This window comes from Falco naumanni, chromosome 1 (assembly GCF_017639655.2).
Source record: "Falco naumanni isolate bFalNau1 chromosome 1, bFalNau1.pat, whole genome shotgun sequence".
NCBI lineage: Eukaryota > Metazoa > Chordata > Aves > Falconiformes > Falconidae > Falco > Falco naumanni.
This window is the reverse complement of record NC_054054.1, coordinates 70173182-70193054: the sequence shown is the minus strand read 5'-3', so window position 1 is coordinate 70193054 and position 19873 is coordinate 70173182. Positions and strand designations below refer to the sequence as shown.

The 19873-nt window shown below is 43.0% G+C and overlaps 2 protein-coding genes across 11 annotated transcripts in view; one reads left to right on the top strand and one right to left on the bottom strand.

The window, feature by feature from the left end:
• UBE2D3 (ubiquitin conjugating enzyme E2 D3) overlaps positions 1 to 19873 on the bottom strand; it is a 36474-nt gene that overhangs the window by 10959 nt on the left and 5642 nt on the right. The window contains exon 2 of one of the 6 annotated variants that reach the window (XM_040598518.1): positions 19620 to 19703. Coding sequence is in view for 1 of the 6 variants with exons in the window: in XM_040598473.1 (XP_040454407.1) it covers positions 11404 to 11427 (24 nt within the window). In the remaining 5 variants the exon portion in view is untranslated. Of the gene's footprint in view, positions 1 to 645; positions 667 to 9039; positions 9061 to 10542; positions 10564 to 11126; positions 11147 to 11403; positions 11703 to 19619; positions 19704 to 19873 lie in introns of those variants that run through there. The other 5 variants (XM_040598473.1, XM_040598536.1, XM_040598491.1 and 2 more) reach the window with 5 other exon arrangements.
• On the top strand, positions 11662 to 17871 carry LOC121090252 (formin-like protein 5). Of its 5 annotated transcripts, XR_005828499.1 has the most exons (4): positions 11934 to 12646; positions 14835 to 15030; positions 15137 to 15968; positions 17678 to 17871. XR_005828499.1 is itself a non-coding variant. In XM_040598551.1 (2 exons), exons 1-2 carry the CDS (start codon positions 12319 to 12321, stop codon positions 14936 to 14938), a joined length of 432 nt encoding a protein of 143 aa, XP_040454485.1. In that variant the 5' UTR covers positions 11934 to 12318; the 3' UTR covers positions 14939 to 15130. The 5 variants fall into 5 exon arrangements, 1 of the variants encoding a protein (XP_040454485.1); XR_005828498.1 differs by lacking the exon at positions 11934 to 12646 and adding an exon at positions 11662 to 11773 and having other exon boundaries at positions 15137 to 17871; XR_005828501.1 differs by lacking the exon at positions 11934 to 12646 and adding an exon at positions 11678 to 11766 and having other exon boundaries at positions 15137 to 17871.

Sequence of the window (19873 nt, the reverse complement as noted above, 5' to 3'; positions counted from 1 at the left end):
GCCACACGGGAGCAGAAAGGTCCCTGTGGAATTTTAAGCACCTCCCTCTGAAAGCTACCACTGCTGAATCCAACAAACTGGAATAACTAGAAACTAAACAAGTAGAGGCACATGGGCTGTGATATTTGTTGCACAGTTGAAGCATTTCATTCAAGGAATGGGAGCTTTTTTTTTTTTAAGGCTTCCCACTCAGCAGCAGAAACACAAACTGACCTTCTCAGCTTAGCAATCAAGAGCAAATAGTCTATAACTGGAAAATACTTAAGCTGAAAAATACCTCTGACATCAAACTAAGCTTCATCATTTCCATAAGCAAATTTTTTTTTTTTTAAATAAACTAGCTCATGATTGTTCCCCTGCTTTCACCCATTTCTCACAAAGACCACATTAAGTTTAATTTTACAAAGAAACATTTAACCAGTGTTTTGAATTTACCTAGTATTCTAGAATTAAAAAATGTTCAAGCACTGTTCTGTAAATTTTCTATGTATAATGGCTGTATGCTTCTAATATTCCTTCTGCTGCAATACTTGTACCTCCAACTTTGCTTCTTTTTGTTTACATTCAGTTTCAGTAGCGCTCTCCTTGGTCAAGAGGTATTAAGCTACATCCCAAACTCTTAAAAATCCCATAAATCAAACCCACATTTTCCTGGAGTCAGCTGCTACAGTTTTTCACTTTACAGGTGGCTTAAGAAAAAATATAAAATCCCATGAAGCAAATTCCAAAGACTTTACATAGCAACAATAGCCCAAATTTGGTTCAGAGCGATGCGTTATGTGCCCATCGGAAAGGATTAGTCTTGAATTACAACCATGACTAGCAGCCTCTGGCACTGCCAGAGGTTTCCGGTATAGCTCCAGCATATCAGCCTTTCTGTGTCCCAGTTTCCAAATATAAAGCTGTGATAGTTCCTACCTCTCCACAAGGATGATTAGTCACTTAGCATTTTACAGATTTAAAGGCCATTTAAGTGCCAATGCTACTGTTAGAGGACAACGGTAACGTAGCATATTCAATACACGCACAATTCTGCAACAGAGGTTGGGAACAGAGAGATAACTCGAACCACAGCAACAGCAGCCATCCCTGCAGACAGACAGACCTGCTTTAACACAAACTCAGACCACAGTCTTCTGCCAGTTTCCCATTCTGTAGCGAGAAGCAGTTACACTAAACAGCCCCATTCTCAACCTTCTCTCTTCTCTTTCTCTATCCACCAAAAAGCTAACAAAAAACTAAACTAATGTTTTCAAGAAATAAATGCTTATAAAAAGCTAACTAATCTGCTTGCTTTGCACAAATATAATTGTAACACAGAAAATAGGGCTTATGCTTCAAATGATAATCCAAAACACTGACACATGAGTGTGAACGCAGGACTACGATCCTACCATAAACCACTTCTTTTGGGGGGCAGGTGGGGAACAGAAAAGCTGCTGAAAAACCCTTAAACTGTTCCTCTCTACCAGCTATTTCAAAGATTATAGAAGTCATACTAAAGGATGAAGAAAATTTAAAGAATGACAAAGGATACCTACAAATACACATGAGCAAGACTGTAAAGGAAAATATTAAAGGGAACTAGCTGCTTTTCTCACAGAAGTTTTCAGGTCTGAGCAAATTTTTTAAGTAGTAGCATCCTGATGCCTACCAAGCTGCCTTTCTGCAAGGTACCAAGTAAAGCAGATTCTGCGGCAGCTCCTTTTGTTTCTCATTTGTCAGAATTCATACTCCCTGTGGCACTACTGCTACATTTTTCTAGTTTAAGCTGGAAATAGCCAGGGCTTATTTTTAATGATAGTAGCAGCTGACAAATACAGAGTGGCAGAAGATCAGTCCCATCAGAGTGACAGAACATCACCCATTTTCCTCTGCAAGCATAAACTCAGATTAATACTGGTTTGTAATGATTTAATATTGGTTTGTAACACATTATTTATTAAAATCATATATTGCAGCTTTCTGGTTTGTAATCAAGAAAGCATAATGGAAAAAGTAGGGTTAATTTCCTTTAAGTTTCCAGACAATAACTCATCCTACCTTGAAGGGCATGAAAGGTGATACGCAGTTAAATCAGAAGTTTAAATTAAAAAAAAAAAAACAACATTTAAGCAAAAAAAAAACCAACCCAATATCTATTAATTTGAGTGCTTGTCTAACGTTGTCAGTGTCAAACAGGGCATTTCAAACTCCAAGCATCCAAAAATCCATCACTGCATTAGTCTTGCTTATTAGCTCACAGCTGAAAACAGCTTTAAAAAAGAAGGAAGGATTGGAAGCAGCTATAAAGGGAGGGGAAGAACATTTAAGCTTGTTTGAAGATTAAGAAGTGTCAACCAACAAAGAACTACTGCCTCATCCCACACACCTGCATCTGCAACCTTTTTGCAGCACAAAAATTAATTACCCCTGAAAGCAGAAAATAATAGTTTGAAAAAACATCAAATGTGGATTTCTAAGCTGAATAAGAAAGCAATGGCACAATACACATCACAAGACAAGTGTAACCAGCAGAAAATTATCAGTTTCAAAGAAGCTGGCCATTTGGCTAACAATAAAATGGATCGAAACCCAAGTATAAAGACAGTGCATGATACAGAAAGATGTACGTTCCTGTCATTACAAAAAAAAAAACAGAAACAAAACTTAGCACAAATATGCAGAGAAAACACATGAAAAGCAGTCACAGAAAACAGCAAGGGCCGAAAAGTAAAAGACCCAAAACATGACCAGGAATGTACCAGTTGTGACTGTCCCCATCTTAATTATTCTGCTGCTTCTATCTTTCATGGTTCTTCTTTATCAAGCCTTTACTACTAGATTTTTCAGGCTACACACTGCATATTGTCTGTACAATCTATAACAGCAATATCATAATGGTATATTAAAAGAAAAACATAGAAACATTCATTTTTTTAAGCCTTACACTCAAGGAAGGAAATGCCAGACTGCTGTGCAACTGTAACTGAGTCACTTTGTGTGCTTGGACTATGATACAAACTACTCAGATGACTACACACTCTCTTTTCAAAGAGCCTACCTTTCAGTACACAAGCCCTCCATGAATGAGACTATTGTCTACATCTTCTCATCTATTCTGAGATCTGGAAGGTGTAGAATGGTAGGTAACAGCTTTTGGCAAATTTCAGAGTGGATCTCTACTGTATTCCAACCTTCTGCAGAGTTCAACTCTGCAGCTGGACAGATCCGACTGGAAAAGGAGCTGTTATCAACCTTCCTTTCCTGGTCACTCAGAAAAGGCTTTTGGAACAAACTTTGAAAGAAGGTGGCAAGTACACACCCACAGTCATGCTCTGAACTGAAAGGTGTGGCTCATTTCCCCCAAAGTCATCAAAATCCACAGCAGCTGTCTTACTCAAGATGAAGAAAATCTGACTGCTTTACACACATCAGTTCTGTTGTACTAAAACGATTACCATTCCCTGAAAATAACAGAGCTATTAAAACACCCATGTGCAGTCTAGAATGAGGGCTGTGCACACTGACTACCTACCCATTCAATGATAACTGGGTATTTTAATTCTGGCATTCCCAAGCTTTTGAATATTGGACCCTGGAACTTAGCCTACTTTCCACTTGGATTTTTTTTCGTGCAAGAACCACTGAACTTCAGTTCTGTAAACCAGGACTACAATGCAGCCCCCAAAGAAGGTAACTTGTACTAAGAAGCCATAAGAGAAGCAGCAAGACACACCTAGCTAAATGAAACTGAGTGACTGGGAAACAGTGATGTACTTGGAAAGAAGTCTGAATTCCAAGTAAGGCACTCTGGCCTGATGGCTACCACTCAGGAATGAGATTTTGGCATTGTGATAGACAATTTCACACAAATGCTGGTTTAACACTCATTAGATGCTAGGGTTTGGCAGCGTTACAGGAGAGCCTTCCAACACACTGCCCTGCAGCTCGTCAAGGGTGCAGCAGAACCCCAGTCACCTGCATCCAATGCATCAACTGAAAGCAGCAGCAGCTGTACATGCACTGCCCTGGACTCCATGCAACAGGGCCCTCCTAGACTTTACCGAGCCTACAGAAACAGCTTTGGGGATGGATGGCACACGGGGCAAGTTTTTGTAGAAATTACAAGCAGCCTTAATTGGGCACTTAACCTTGCCAAGTCTGCCCTTTCTGAATAAAGGCACAAGAATTCTCCATGTTTTCAAGGAAATGTATGGAAACGAGGATCGCACAACAATGTTATCAAATTAATATTCTAACAAGTAACACCACACCTGTAATCACTGTGGTGAATTCATTGTTTAGATGTAGTCTGATCTATTATTCTTAAATTTACTACTTTAATAAACTCTGAAAATCAGCTCTGCTTTTAAAAAACTGTCTTGACTTTTACCTGTCCATGTTTTGTATGGATCCAAAGATACATGTGGAAGCTACTGCAATATATCATAGGGGTATATCCCATGAATGCAGCTATGCAGGGATGATTACACTAGCTTACCTACAGCTCTGCAATTACCCTAACGTTATTATGCTATCACATGTAACTACCCTTCATAATAGTTCTGTTTTGAACAGCTAGTGGTAGAGATGCAAAACTAAGGGCCTGTCTGTAGGATGAGCTCCACCTCAGCTATCTAGAGAAAACCAATGTCCACAAGGGTCTTGAAAAAAAAAATATACAATAAGTAAAAACCGTTTAAAATAGTGTTTGTGAACAGACCCTGAATTAGGGGAACACAAGGGGGCCATTGCTCATCTGGTAAATTGTGATTCAGAAGATTCTCCTGAATTACTCAAGGCAAGAAGAAATTAAAACTAAGGCTAAAAAGAAAACCAAAAAGTCTGGTTACCTGATTTGGAGAATTATCCAGCATTATTACTCAAATAAGCCATCAAAGGTTGGGAAACACTGCCTTAGAGCAGGACACTCGCCTATACTAGAAACTTAAAGGAGCTCTTGGAAGAGCTCTCAGAAGCAATGAGCACCTGGCCAACCTAACTCCAGGTTACAAAGAAAGCTTGCTATAAAGTTAGCTGAGCACTTAACACAATCCTCATGCCCTTCCATCAGGAAGGCCTAAAGCACTTAAGCATCTGCACTCAGTTCAGCTTGCAACTCTGGTGTCCAGATGCTTGTGGGAAGGATTAAACATTTGTCTCTTTTTACTGGGCCCTAACATTTGCAAAGCAGTCTACAATCCCTCCATCTTGCTTTCTTAAAATGAGAATTAAAAAAAAAAACTATCACAATTACACTGGAAAAAACCTGCAGAAGATCCTGAAGATGTCTAGCGTATCATGTATCTCAAAGGGATGAGATTCAGAACAAAGGCTTCCTTTACACAAAATTTTAATACTAAGCTTACTGTTGGTAAGAAGGCTTTGAATAATGTTTGAATAATTTAAAAAATCCCCTCTCTTTAGCTTTCAGTCCTGAATCCTGCAATGCTCAATTAGGCCCATTCTTCAACATTAAACCTTGTCTACATCCAAGTGTTCTACGAAGAGTTGCCAACAGCATAAACACCAATTTAAACTTGTGAATAATTTTTTTTTCCAACGCAACATACTACATTTAATGTATCAGATCAGTGCCCCATAAAAAGCCCACTGAAGGGAAAGTTTTTTAAAAAAGCTCCTATACTTTCAATTTAGTGTCTGAGGCATTAATGTTAGATTCAAGAAGTTTACAAAACTCTTCAGCATGTGCAACTCAACACAGTTTAAGACTCTGTTCTGATAAAGCCAACTGGACAAAAAGCAACTGCATATAAAAATGCACTACTGCCTGCAATTGTATGTACATTCCCCTTGCTGATTTAATTTCTTACCCTAATTCTTTTTTCCCCTGCATATTATACCAGCAGGTTAATACATCACATCAGCCACAGGAGAAAATGCATGCCTGTAATTCAGCCTTTTCAATGTAAGCTACAGCATCTTAGCCTAAACTACCGACAAAAGTCAGCTTATACTGAGATATCAGACCTAATGCTGACACGCAGACCACATGTTCCCATCTGCCAGCTCTGATGCACAGGGGAGGGACCTATACAAGAACACAGGGCAGACAGTTACAAAGTGGCAAAACCTTAATATTTGCAACAGAAAGATTTATCTGAGCTAGAGTATGAATGCCCTAATCTGAACCACGCAAAAACTCTGCCCTTTTCTGCTCCTCCTTACCAGCTGTCACTTGACATCTCAGACAAGGTTAAGAACCTCCATCCCCTCTCTCTCCTCCCAACACAGTTCAACCAAGTGGACACAGAAAATGTCCGCGGGTGGAGGATGATGCCAGGCTAGAGGTTGCCTCCACAAGGAACAGAGATGCCTTTGGCAAGAGGCAGTTTACTGCTTTGTATTCAACAGCTGCTACTTACAGCTGTTTACATCCTTCCCCCACCCTTTACCCATTAATGTATGAGTGCAACGAAAGGCCTTAATGCTTCAGAGCTGGTTACAGACTGGGGAGGTGGTTGAAGGGAGCTCTTTCTGCTGTGGAGTCCTACATCAGCTCTTCTGTAGAAGAAATTTACGCAGTGAATAATAGCAAAAGCACTGGCTTATTTTAACAAAACAGATCTTTAAAAGCTGGAATGATTGTGAAGAATATCTTGGCTGGACAACGTTTATACCCTGTACATTATCCCACCCAAATCCTTCACATACTGGAGAACTCTGTTTTTAAGGTATGCAAGAAGTACCCATCTAATGGAATACTGATCTCTGAAGTTCTGTAAATTACTTAAGTGAAATTACAATCCCCTTCTTCCCCCATTCCAATGCACATATTTGAAAACCTATGCTGACTGGGAACTTGTTTCACAAGCACAGTGCCCAATTAACAGGAGAAATCTTTAAGTTACTGCAGTCCAAACTTTCTAGTTAAGTAAGCATCAGTTTTTCTCTCTCATAAAAAAATGATCTGTTCTTAAAACTCTTCCAAGACCTTAGTAAATGCTGGACTTGAATATGGGTATCAAGCCTACCCAATTAAGAAGCGTTATTTCCACTGTAATGACATTAATTTCATAGTATAAATGTCACTTTTGACTACTCAGATAAGCTAAATCTTAAACAGTTTTTAGGTGATGACAACTTTCATCTGACACTTAATTTTATTCTGACATGTACAAAAACACTGAAGTTCTTCCATACTCCTGCCTCCTGAACTCCATTACTGAAATCTCATGATTTAAAACAAACCACTGCCTTCTGGCTCAACACGACCCTTCTAACCAAGTGTCATAGCTCCACTGCATTATCTACTTGAGGCAGGACTCTCTATACCCCTGGATGCTCCAAATAGTTAAGGTGAATTAACTCAAGTAAAAAAAGACAATTCAATACATACAGAATGCACTCACAAACGTTTAAAGCATTTTAACTAAGCTTAGATCAACTGCATCTCATTAGCTAGTTAAGATTAACTTTCTGAGCCCCTAAACAGACAAATCCAGACTTACTTCTAGACATTCATTCAAAGCATAAGATCAGTCACATAACTTCAAGTTATTTAACTATTTTGAGTAAGACCAGCAAACGAAATCCAAGACTGCCTGCAAACATAAAGTATTGTAGCTTTCATTCTGAGAACACAATTTGATTCCAAACAGCTTTTTCTAGTTAGTATGGAATTTTTAAAAAATATCTTAAGTTCAAACAAAGAGAGTAGTAGTTTAAAACAAAATAAGCAGACTTTGTAACTCTGAATCACTCCTATAGAAGTTTACCTTTGGTTAAACTAATGCAGATTTCTACGCTGCCTTCATTGCTCCATACTACATTCAATCTCTGAAAAATATTGTGTACCTCCAGAGTTAGTAGCATTTCTTACTATGAGCATCTGGAGGAAGGGGGGGGGGGGGTAAAGTTGCAATTAATTATACATCTAAGATTAGCAGTGGAGGCTATAGCCTTAAGCAAAATACTTATTTAGTCTCCACTCCACCACTGTCAATGAAGCCTTCTACCTGTACTTAAGTAGCGATAAATGATTTTGCCACCTTCAGCCTTCAGGATGTCAACTCCACTTCAGATTTTTCTAATAAAATACACCAACATAATGATGCTGGCTTGTGCTATGCTTAACCAAATGGACATAAAACACAGCAGGGACAAGTTTTCTGAAGGATTTCAGAGGTGAGACATTTCACGCATACATCTCCTGTATTAATTCTATTTTCAGCCTGTTCAAGATCATTACTTACACCTTTTATAGTACCTCGCTTTAATGGATGTGTACAGCAGTGATAAAATGGACATATATCAACAATGTAACATTCCCAAGCTTTCTCAATTTTACTCATTCCCAATTCCCTACTCCTGCATAAGTGCTTCCTTACTACCAGATCACCATCATTCGAAGCGGAAGCACCAACAGGCTGCAGCAATTACAAGATGTGCATTTAGCAGGAACCACTCAACACTTCAGACCAAGACAATGTGCCACCAGCATCTATCAAGCATTTAGATACAAGCTTATGAATCAGCATGAATTTGTGGAAAAAAAACCCAAAACCCACAACTGGTGGGTAAATTTCATCCTCAGGAAAGGAAACAGTTAAAATTAAGATGCAGGTTCACACTACTCCATGGCAAAAGCACTCACTTCTTATAATAAAACTGCAACTCTTTTCAAAGCAAGCCTCATCAAGAAAAGCAGAGTTTTGCCAACTGAATGCAAGCTACCTCCAGAACAGATGGCACAGGTGCGATGATGAGCTCCAGCATAACACAATCTTGCTGGGGACTGATTATGTACCTGACAAGTACTTCAGTTTGGACAGTGCTTTACAAAGGGCATTCCAGAAGTACATCCCAACACATAACCCATGAATACCCATGTGCTTTCATTTCCAAGCCAAAAGCAGAATATGCCAGTTCCGTGTTAAGTAGGAGTTGTATTCTGAACGTGTAGCATACCTCAGATTAAATTTACAGACACTAATACAGTCTGAAAGTCTGATTCACCCAATGTAATAAAGAATTTTATTTTGCTCGATATATCAAGTCAATAAAGCCAAAGACAGCCAAACAGACTGAAAATACCTTCACTGGTGCATCTGGGATGTCATCTGCTGCAGGAGACGATGAATTCTAGTTCTGACAGGTAATACCACAAGAAAGACTAAATCAGCTACATGTGATTACAACGTTCTGAGGTCCTGGTCTCTCTTTAGACTCTTCTGATCTAGTGCCAACAATGAGTTTCAAGGTCCGATTTGTGACCTTACAATTGGAAGACAGGGGATCTCAGCTCACTGGTGACAGAGTGCCGTTCTCTGGCTTTACCAGCCGGCAAGATTAAAATCTAAATACACAACCACCCTGTTACAAAATTGGCCATGCTATATTTGGATTTCAGCCTCAATCCCATCCCAGTAAACATTTGTATTGGAAACCATGCCTGTAAAGAAAGCTACTTGCAAGCAGTGGTTTCATTCTAGCAAACCATCTTTTTCCAGCTTGGCAAATACGAAATCAAAACTGTAAACCCTATGTGAATCTGGAAGCGTATCTTGTAGCATAGTGTGATTGAAGTGATTTAAAAAAGCACCTTCAAAAAAAAAACCCAAACCAAAAAGAACCCTAACCCAACCGTCTCACCAGTCCTAAACTCTAGCACAGGGCAAAGGAAGAAGCTTGCTACTACACAGTGCCCCAAAATGTCAATACAGGACAAGATACTGCACAGAACAGGCCCAAACCTTGAAGTCAGAGGTGACTTACTGATTCAAGAGTCATGGTGAATGGTTTTAAGGTTTTGACCACTAGATTACTATGTAAGTGGAGGCTTGTCTTGGTTTGTGTTTGACAATATATTCCTACCTGCAGCGCCTGAATGTGTTTCATAAGCATGAGTTGATGACAAAGCATTCCAGGGAGTATCCTAGCTGTGTTTCAACTCAAGTGATATCATCCACCACAAGAACAAGTTCTGATGGCAGATTCAAAAGGAATTGTTTTCAAATTCTTGTGAGAGCGCAGCCATACTCTGAAGACGACTCATTTAGCTACCACTAACCCAGAATAGATTTTAAATTTTCAGGGATAACAGAACTATCATTTCACTCATAAATTATAAATAAGCTCATTCTGACTAAAATATGCCCGCAAGCACTGCCAGAGATGTGAAATTACAGCAGGCAAACTTTATACACCCTCTGTAAAAGGTGTTTTGTGCACCGAAGTTCAGTCCCCCGATTCCAGGACGCGCTGACTTTCTGCCATCTTGGCAGGCTCCGAGATGACCAAGAAACTCCTCTCAGCTCTCGAAATACGTAACCGCTCCACGTCGCTCGCGTAGGAGCACAGATCAGCAGCGACTTCCCGGTAACGCCACTGCGCTCCCATGGCGTTTGCAATTACATCCCAGCAATTCCCAAACCCAAACTGCTATCGCCGAGGAATCCTAAAGCTGCCCAAGCACGACCTCACGTCGGGAGCCTCAGTCTTCCCCGGGAGAGGTTTAAGCCCCCCCCCCAAAAAAAAACCCACACTCAAAAAAACCACAAAAAATCCACCCCCCCAAACCGGCCACACTTTCATCACCTCGGCATTTTTTCCGAGTTAGCCTTCAAGTTACTCCACCCGGCTCCGATTGTGCAACGGGGCGGCGGCGGCGCGGTGCGCGCTCCCGCCGGCGCGGGGGGCGAGGCGAGGCGGCCAGCGCTCCCCGGGCGGGCCCGGCCGGCCCCGGGCTGCCGGGGAGCGAATGCGGGGAGCCGATGGCACCGCGGCGGCTGCTCCGGAGCCGACGGGAGCGCGGACGCGCGGGTGTGTGTGTCATGTTATTGCAGAAAGCGAGAGATCCCGGAAAGAACCCGAACTAGGCGAACCCGCCGCCATCTTACAATGCGGGAAAGAAGTTGCACGCCAGAGGGGAGAGACCGGCCCGAGAGGCCGGCCGCCTGCCCCGGGCTGGGCCGCCATCGGGCCGAAAGCCCCTCCGGCACACACCTACCGGCACCATCCGGGCCGACCGGCGGCGCAGGGGCAGTGGCGGCGACGCCACCGCCGCACCGGGGTGGCTCCGGGTTGCGCTGACATTTGAGCGTCCCCAGGAGCTGCCGCTCCCCGCCCCAACCAAGCCTTCCCTCCCACCCACTCCACCCCCCCCGGCAGCCCTGGCCGACCTCCGAGGCCCCGGGCCTAGGCCCGGAGAGACCGGCCTCGCCGCCCCAGCCGGGCCGCGGCCTCGCCGGAAGGAACCGGCCGCTGCCCGGCCTCGCTCCGCCGGCCTCCCGCCTCCCCTCCCCTCCCCCCCGCCGAGCCCGGCTGGAGCGCCGCCGGAGCCGTGCCCTCTCCTCCCAGGGCGGGGGGGTGGGGGAAACCAGAACTAAAAATAAAAAAGGGCCGAAGTGGGGAGGGGGGGCAGCGGGGGGCAGGCGGAGGAGGAGCCGCGGCGCTCACCTTGTTGATGCGTTTCAGCGCCATTGTGTGCGAGTGCCGCCGCCGCCGGGCCCGTCTGTGCGCCGCGGTGACTCCGCGCTCCGCTCGCGCCGAGGGGGGGCCGGGAGGGAGGGAGCAAGCGAGGAGGAGGAGGAGGAGGAGGAGGGGGAGGAAGGCGGAGAGGGGGGAGGGGGCAGCTGCGCTTCTCCTTCCTCCGGAAACAGCCGAGGGGGGCGCCCGACCGGAGCGCGGCGGATGCCCGGAGTCCCGCCTGCCTGCGGGCAGCGAGGCCGTGCGCCGGGGAGGCCGCCGGGGGAGCGCTCCACCCGCCGCGCCGCTCCGCCGCCTCCCGTCACCGCCGGGAGGAGGAAGGGCGTGTGTGGGGTAGGGGGTATGCGAGAGGCGCCGTCCGCCCGGGAGACAGGGCGAGAGAGCCCAGCACTGCCGCCGCCGCCCGCCAGGCCCAGACGCCGCGGGAGGGCGGGAGGCGGAGCTGGTGGGGAGGGGCGGGGCGAGACGCGGCGCCGCCGCTAGCGGCCCCCCGGGGGGGGCGAGGGGGAAGGGGCGGGGCAAGCGCACGCGCGGCCGCCGTGTCCTGGCCCCGCCAGAGGCGGAGGAAGGTCTCGCGGGCGGTGGGAGCCGGTGACGGCGGCGGCGCGGGGGAAGGAAGGCTCTGGGGCCGCCCGCAGCGCCACTGTACTGCTCCCTGCCGCCGCCCGAGCAGGGCGGCCCGGAGGCTCCGCTGGGGCCTAGCGGCGCGCCCCGCTGACAAGCCCCCACCCCGCCGCCGCCCTCCCGCGAAATGGCGGTAGCGGCCGGATCTACATTTGTACGCTGACGCGACGGCGCGGTATCCCTCCGCGCGTTAATACACACGCACCCGCCCCGGTCAGCTGTCTGTCAGCCCCGGCCGTGCCACCGGGACGGGAGGGCGGCATGACGCCTCCCCCCCCGCTTCCCCCCCGCCGGGCCGCGCAGGGGGCCGGGCATCGCCTGCCCCCGCTCTCGGCGTCGGGGCCCCTTCCCGCCCCTCGCGCCCCCGCTTCCCGCCCCTCGCGCCCCCGATTCCCGTGCCCGTGCCTGCGCGGCGGGCAGCGTTCGGGCAGCGGCGCGGCAGCTAGCTACGTGCCGGTGTTCTTCCGCCTCGGAATAACGCCAGCCGCTGACACCCCGTGCCGCAGTGGGGCGCGGAGCGCGGGAGGGCCTCGGCGGGAGCCCTGCAGCGAAGGGGTTCGCCCCTGTCGAAGTAGCTGCGGTGCTGCAGGTACAGCTAACGGCCCGCGCCTGCCCGGGAGAGGAGCGGCACCGACGGGGGGCGCAGGCCCGGTGTGAGAGTGACAGGCCTGGAAACGGTTTTGGGGGCACATACCAGTGAACCGCTCCGCGTTTGTCAGTATAGGGAAAAACCACTACCAAAGCGAAGGTACGGTGACACGGCCTGTCAGCACAAGGGCCGGGTTCATCAAGTAATTACTTAGTTTGCCGTGATACCTTCGGTGACACTTCCAGCTCCCTGGGGGCTTTTGATTTTGTGCAGCACAGGTCAACAAATAGTTCTGGGCTGGGCTCCTTTTCTTCATAGTAATAAATTCTGTAGATTTATGCATAGTTGTGTACGTGGGGAAAGACCTCTATTCTGCTGCTGTGAAATAACAAGCAGAGAAGGACTGCTAGATTGCCCTTCTGTTGTAATGAGGATAGATCGTATTAATAAACATGGCATTTGCTGTCCAGGGAGTATGGATGTGTAATTAGCTAAATCCATTGCACTGAACTGAGTTTGCATTCGTTATAGTGCCTTTACTGCACTACTGTTAGTTTTCCTGCTATCTAGGATACTAATTATTATTTGTCTGGAGAAGGCAGCGTATCCAGAAGACCTGATTGTGTAACAACTTGTTCAGTATGAATCTTGAGAACAGCCAACAGTGAATTAGGAGAGCAATGCGCTTTTTTCTTGCAATGCACTATTATTTTTTTGTTGTTGTTGCTAAATAGTACTACAGGACTGTCACAGTTTTTTAGTGTTCCTGTCATGTGCAGGCTAGAGAGAAAAAAATGCCTTGTACTTGTAAAGCCCAGTTATCTTTCTGTGACCACCAAAACCATTCCCAGAAACTTCCTTGCGTAGTCTTCCTTTTCTGCTTATTTTAATTATACTGAACAGTATATTCAAGAGGTGTAGTCCCAAACTATTTCATTCATGTTTTTATCATCTTAAGAATATTGCTGAAAAACACTGTGCTGTTCCTTGTCTGCTCTGGATTACAGATGCTATTAAACTGCTCCGAACTGCCAGCATGTCTTTCACAGACATCTTCCTCTGTCAATTGCTTACAAACTTCTTGAACTTTGTCATTACGGTTTGTCATCTCAGGAGATTTAGGCACTTAACAGTATTCCGGTTCTAAATTTTACATTATTATTTGAGATTAATATCCTCTAATGTGATTCTATTTTGATCTGGCTTGCGATTCGCATTTTACTACCTTATGAAAGGAATGAAGAACAGCACAAACATACAGTTGTTAGCATGTAATTTTCCCTGCTAATTTAAGACAACAGGAATTGTTAATCTGGTAAATCAAGTTTTGTTTGTGTGCCTTTCAATGGTCACATGTTAAAATCAATATATCTATTAGCATTTGACCCCAAATAGAATTTGAAACGTATTGGATAGCTCTTGTTTCTAGCCATTGCTCAGAAACAGGTTTGCATATTTTGTTTTAGTGTACCTGTTTAGACAAACACTTTATTACACTCACTGGTCTTTTTTTTTTTTTTTAAAAAAAACCAAATCTGTCTATTTAAATACCTTTAAATACACTTGAGAAAAAGAGTAACAAATAATGACTTGTGTTGGAATGAAAACCAAGATGCACAGGCACAGTTCCGTGGTCATTTCTGCAAGTCACAACACACAGTCCTGTTTGGAGAACATTATGCTTCTCACCCTCAATTGTGAGACAAAAATCATGTATTTTCCTCTCAGCATTTAGAAATAGTTTTTACTTCAGTAGGTATTCTCAGGCAAGTAAGGCCTTGTAACCTTAATATATCAATGTGACATACACAAAGAGTTTCTCACATTTACCATATGCAGCAGGTGTGCTCTATCGCTACTCGCACTGACACCTCAGAGTAATATAAAATGCAAGAAGCACAGATGATAGTTACTGAATATGGGTGTTGCAACTTATTATGGAACTACCCAGTCTATTTGGGTTTGCTTCATTGTAATTTCATTTTTGAAGCTAATCCTCAGAAGTGGCTGAAGAGAGGTATTACCATGTCTAATCCTCACACAGTAGTGGAGTTTGGTTAGATCTTCAGAGGTTTATTATGCAAAATAGCTCAGTAGATGTGGCACGGTAACAAACAGTTTGCACAAAAATACTGAGAACAGACCAGCTCACTTAACTCCATCTTTCAATGTTGTTTGCTTTTTCCAGTACGGCATTACAGGAGCCTGTGCAGCCAAGTGGTCAGTGATGTCCGAAGGCTGAATTTGCCAGTCCATTTCAGCTGCTTTGTGGTGGTTGGGGAGCAAGCATGAATGGAGATTGCCTTGATATATTGTTAGAGCACTTCCCTTCCCCTCAGCATAGAGGGGACTTAAGGGCAAAGCGGCCCAGCCTTCATTTAAAGGTTAGTGTGGTTTGCTTGCACATCAATGTCAGGTTTTCACTTCCGCTTGCCTGAGATGAGCCATTTTAAAATTTTGAGCATGCTATTCTACCTGTCTTTAAAACAGGTGGAGCAACCAAGCACCCTGGACACCAAGCAGCATTCCATACAGTATGTTTCATGTATCTGAGAGGAAGGAGGGGAAACATGACACAAAATATTTCCAAAAAGATCTTTGTTCTTACAAAATAAAAAAATTACTTCAGCAAAAGCAAGACATCCTTCTTATTAGTCCATCCAGTAGGTCATTATTAGCTCCTGTTTGGAGGAGACAAAACACAACAGCTTCTGCTGCTGGAAGACAAAGTGCTAAGATGAACAACAACAGCTGCTTCTCCCTGTTTGCATGTATTACCAGGTCTCAATTTTCTCTTCAGCGTCCTGTCCAACTTGTTTTTCCTTTAATTATCATAAACCAAGCTTGTAGTCAAATCTCTCTTTTAATCTGAGCAAAACTCACCTTATTGGGAACCCTTTTGATTCAGTGGAGACCACAAGGAATAAGATCACAGAAGAAAGCTGATATAATAAGATTTTCCATTAGCTTTTTTTAACACAACAAACAAAAAGGCTGAATTTGCCAATCCAGGTGCCATTATGTGACAATGGAAGAAAAACAGGTTTGGGGATGTCATTGGGTTCCACCTGATCCGCGTTTTAAATACCAAAGACCAGCAGCCCTTCCTGTGTAGCTGGGGGCTTCCCCCTTTCAAGAAGGATTGCAAGGTCATAGTTACAGCCTTTGTACTGTGTGCTCGTTTCCCTGGCTGTTACATCTGGGACCATTATGTCTCCTTCTGTTAGGAAGAAGAGGTAGCAAAACCCTTTAGCAGCTGGAGTCCAGCCCAAGGTCAACGCATTAAGCACCAGATAGCTTTCTAAGGAATATGAGACAAAAGGTAACTTTTTGTCTTAATATTCCAACGTGGCAATTTTTCATCTCCCATTGTTTCTTCGACAGCTTCTCTGCCATTCTCACTGAAACAATTTCCAAGCTATTCCACATTTATTTTGTATAGTAGTGCTTTTTGTCTCACTGCTAGGTCATCGGGCAAAACACCAAGTCCCTGCATTAAGCCATTTTAAGTTGTTGCAGGTCTAGTCAGGGAGTTGTAAGATCTAATGTTTAAGTCCACGTATGAGTCCCAGTGAAAAGCTAGAATGCTTTTTTGAATAACGGCATGCTAAGGTTTCATGACTTGCAAAGGTCTTGTGGGATTCACAGAATATAAAATACTGCAGTAACTCACACTGAGATCAACAGACCAAAGTTCCCCACAAAATTTTCCAGTCTTCAGGATTTTGTTTAGCGCTTCATTGTTTAGCATTTTTTCAGTTAATGAATATTTTTCTTTTCTCTTGAAATCCTTACAGAAAATAAGAGCTACTTTAAAAGAAGAAAGTTTTAACAACATAAAATTTTATGGTTTTTTTGCAGACCTCAACAACAAAAATCTCTGAAAATTGCTACAGACTATGTATTAGTATTCATAAAGAGTATTCATTTTTTCCCAGCAAAACTGCCATTTGATCTACAGGAGATACTCCTTTCAAGTCAGCAGCAGTTTGTGTCAACAAGAATGTTCATTTTCAGTACTGATTCAGCCCTACGGATGTTGAAGCATAAAAGTCAGATGAGCACATGCACGGCATAATTACGATGCCAATTTTGAAAAATGAAAAATTTTTTTGTCATGCAGTTAATAACTACCTTTGTTTTCTTCTTTCATATTAATTCTTTACATTCCTGAATAAACATAGATAATGTAAATATACATGGCAAAATAGCATCTTAAAATAGGGGTGTGAAGGGCCAAGCAATTAGTCATAGTTGCTAAAAAAAGGTAACAGGCAGAATTCAGCAGATGAAACCCCCTCTCTGGAGCAAATCAGACTTTTATCAATTTCAGTAGGGCAGGGAACATCAGTTGGAGATTTCTTCAAAAAGGTGTTTAGTGGTGACCTACTTTACCCCATCCCTTTGGAAGTAGTTGCTTTTCCTTGTTATACCTGTTTTTTGACCCCTCAGGCTGTCTTCAGCCTGCACGCTAAGTCTGTAGGAGTTAACACTGTGACCAAAAATGACCAAGCTCGTACAGCAGTTTTCAGCAGTACTTAATTTGATCTGTTGTGTTTACTACAGGAGACATCAAAGGACTGTCTGAAGCTCTTTCAAGATATGTCTATTTTTATTACTTTGACATAATTGATTACTAGTCCGATTTGGACCATCCTAATTCGATTGCTCCTCCAGTGCTTGTTCCAGGATGCAAATGTACTAAGTAAACCATAACCTTTGAGGTGTGTTTAACAGATGATTTGACCAGTGTACCTAATACACTATAAAAGTTGCTAATCTAGATAAAATGTTATGGATTAAAATTAATTATTCAAACAGGCTAGCTAACATATTTCACAGCATCCCTAGTCAGACTTCTCAACATGCTGCATTGATTGATTTCAAGTGTACGCTTCCATTCTCCTGGATTGCTACATGCTGAGTATCATTTTCATTGTTTGATTAGAGTTACAGGAAATTAGTTAGCCTGAGCTAATCAGGACACTGATAGCATACTTTATACTGACGTATAACCGCCTCTTATCTTAGGTTTCCCCACAGAGACCAGCTGGTGTTTCCGCAAGATCTGGAGCAGGGACCCTCTCTGAGTTAGGAGCCATAGTACCACTGACTTCCTAAATGACCTGCAGCAAACTAACTTTCTTGGCCATTCCCCCTTCTTCTGAGGCAGTCCTGCTGGTGAATCATTCACATATTTGTAGCTAAATAAATATTACACTTCAGCAGAGGTAGCAGGTTGACTTTCTGTCACTCTTCATTTAGAGGCTGTTCTTCCTTGTAGAACTTTCTCTCCATTTCCTCCCATTCTGTTTTATACAAAATAATGCTGTTTCCTGGGGAAATTATTACGTAGTCTTGTAGATTGCAGTGTTTTAACTGTTTGAGGCGGTATTGACCTAAGTTAAAATAATGACTTAAGTAAATAAGGAAGTCCACAGAAATACTTCAGGGATTGTTTTGTTTGTTTTGTTTGTCTTTGAACTGACAGGAGTATATGCTGTGAATTTAGACAGTGGATTTAACTAGCCAATTACCATATGGTACTAGGAGTTATTCCACTTTTCTTTTTGTCCTCAGTCTCACCTCTAAAGATGTGGCTGATCTTTTCAGGTTTTGGTATGTCCCAATTGACCATAAGATGTCTAAGAGCTTGTTTAGACCTCAAATATACAGGTAATTACAGCCAAACATATCTCTTAGAAGGAAGGAATATTATTCTTGTTGCTGTCATATTGTAATTCCAGAAATAGTTTTGATGACTCTAAATAACCAATACTGAATTTAGCCAGTTATTACACTGTTCATCATTATGGTTAGGGGGATGGATCAGGGCAGTATTTCTGACACACACAGTAGTCGTGAAGCATGGTTGTGTTGGCAAGCTGTTGAAAATTTCGCAAATTATAAAGCAAAGGAAACCTAGCTTCTGTACTCCCAGTAGCTTTTATTCTTCAAGATAAAGCATACTTTTCAGCCTTTCAAGAAATATTACATAGACCTGTCAGTTTTACAAGCAACAGATGTTACTTTTTTTTATAAAGACAATGAGGGCTGCAATATTTTTTTTTTTGCTTTGGATAATGGGACATCATCCTAAAAAAAAACCCCACTGAAAAATACTTGCTCGAGGAGTTGGTAGTGTGATCCAAGATACTTATTTTCTCAGTCATAGCGATTTAAATTCAAGTTAATAGTGAAAAAGATAATTTCTTAGTCCTTCCTGACTATTTGGTGGCCTATGTTAAATGATTTTATGATCTCTGTTTAGCTCCCATATTAGAAAAACATACACTGCTGCAATTAGGCATGGAAGACTCAGGTACCTGGAGACTAAACGATACACTTACCCTTACATCATTCAGGATATTTGATGCTGTCAAATCATATTGGACAGGCAATTTGAGGGTCTATGTGCAGCATCCATTTCTACCGTACCTGTTTTCTGAATAATTATAACATTTCTGTCCCTGAAGCTGTGAAAATAACTCACAAAAAAGTGTAAAAAAACCTGGATAAAAATATTTTCATTCCTCTTGGGGAAGCAGTTTATAACGTACTCAAGCATATTAATAAATTAACTATAGACACCTATGACAAGACTAATTTTCAATAAAAGACTTTCTGCTCTTCAAAGAAGGGTCACTAGGATCTTTTCATAGTTTCCAAAAGCATTCTTCTAGCATGTTGTTAAAGGTGAATGCCCCTTAATTACCATGTATTTATTTTTCATTTAATTTTTTCCTTTCACAGTCATTAGGCTTACATTTTCTGTAAAGTAAGTTTTGTAAACTTGAGGTGATATTTTTGTATCCTACTTTTTGTGTTGGTTGCTTTCTCTGCTGATTCAAAGGAAAAAAAATACATTTTTGAAAAAATCAGTTTCACAGACCTTACAGCTTTCTGTACTGAAGTACAGAATTTATATAAAATTCTGGCAATATCTTGAAAAGTAAGTGAGGAAGTAACTTACAAATCTTCTAGATAATAGCCAACTACCTAGATCTGGAGGTGCGCTGTGTTATAGCTGACCTGCAGGCCAGAGGACAGGAACTGCCTGGAAAAAAATAGAAAAGAGAAAGCATTACTAAGGCATAAAAGAGGCTGTATTAATCTTATTTACCTGCTGTAGTACTATTCTGTCATTGCCTTGGAATCAAGATAGCCACTTTTCCCCTGCTTTCATCTCCATCCATTATACATGTATTTGTTGTCTGAAATTGAAGA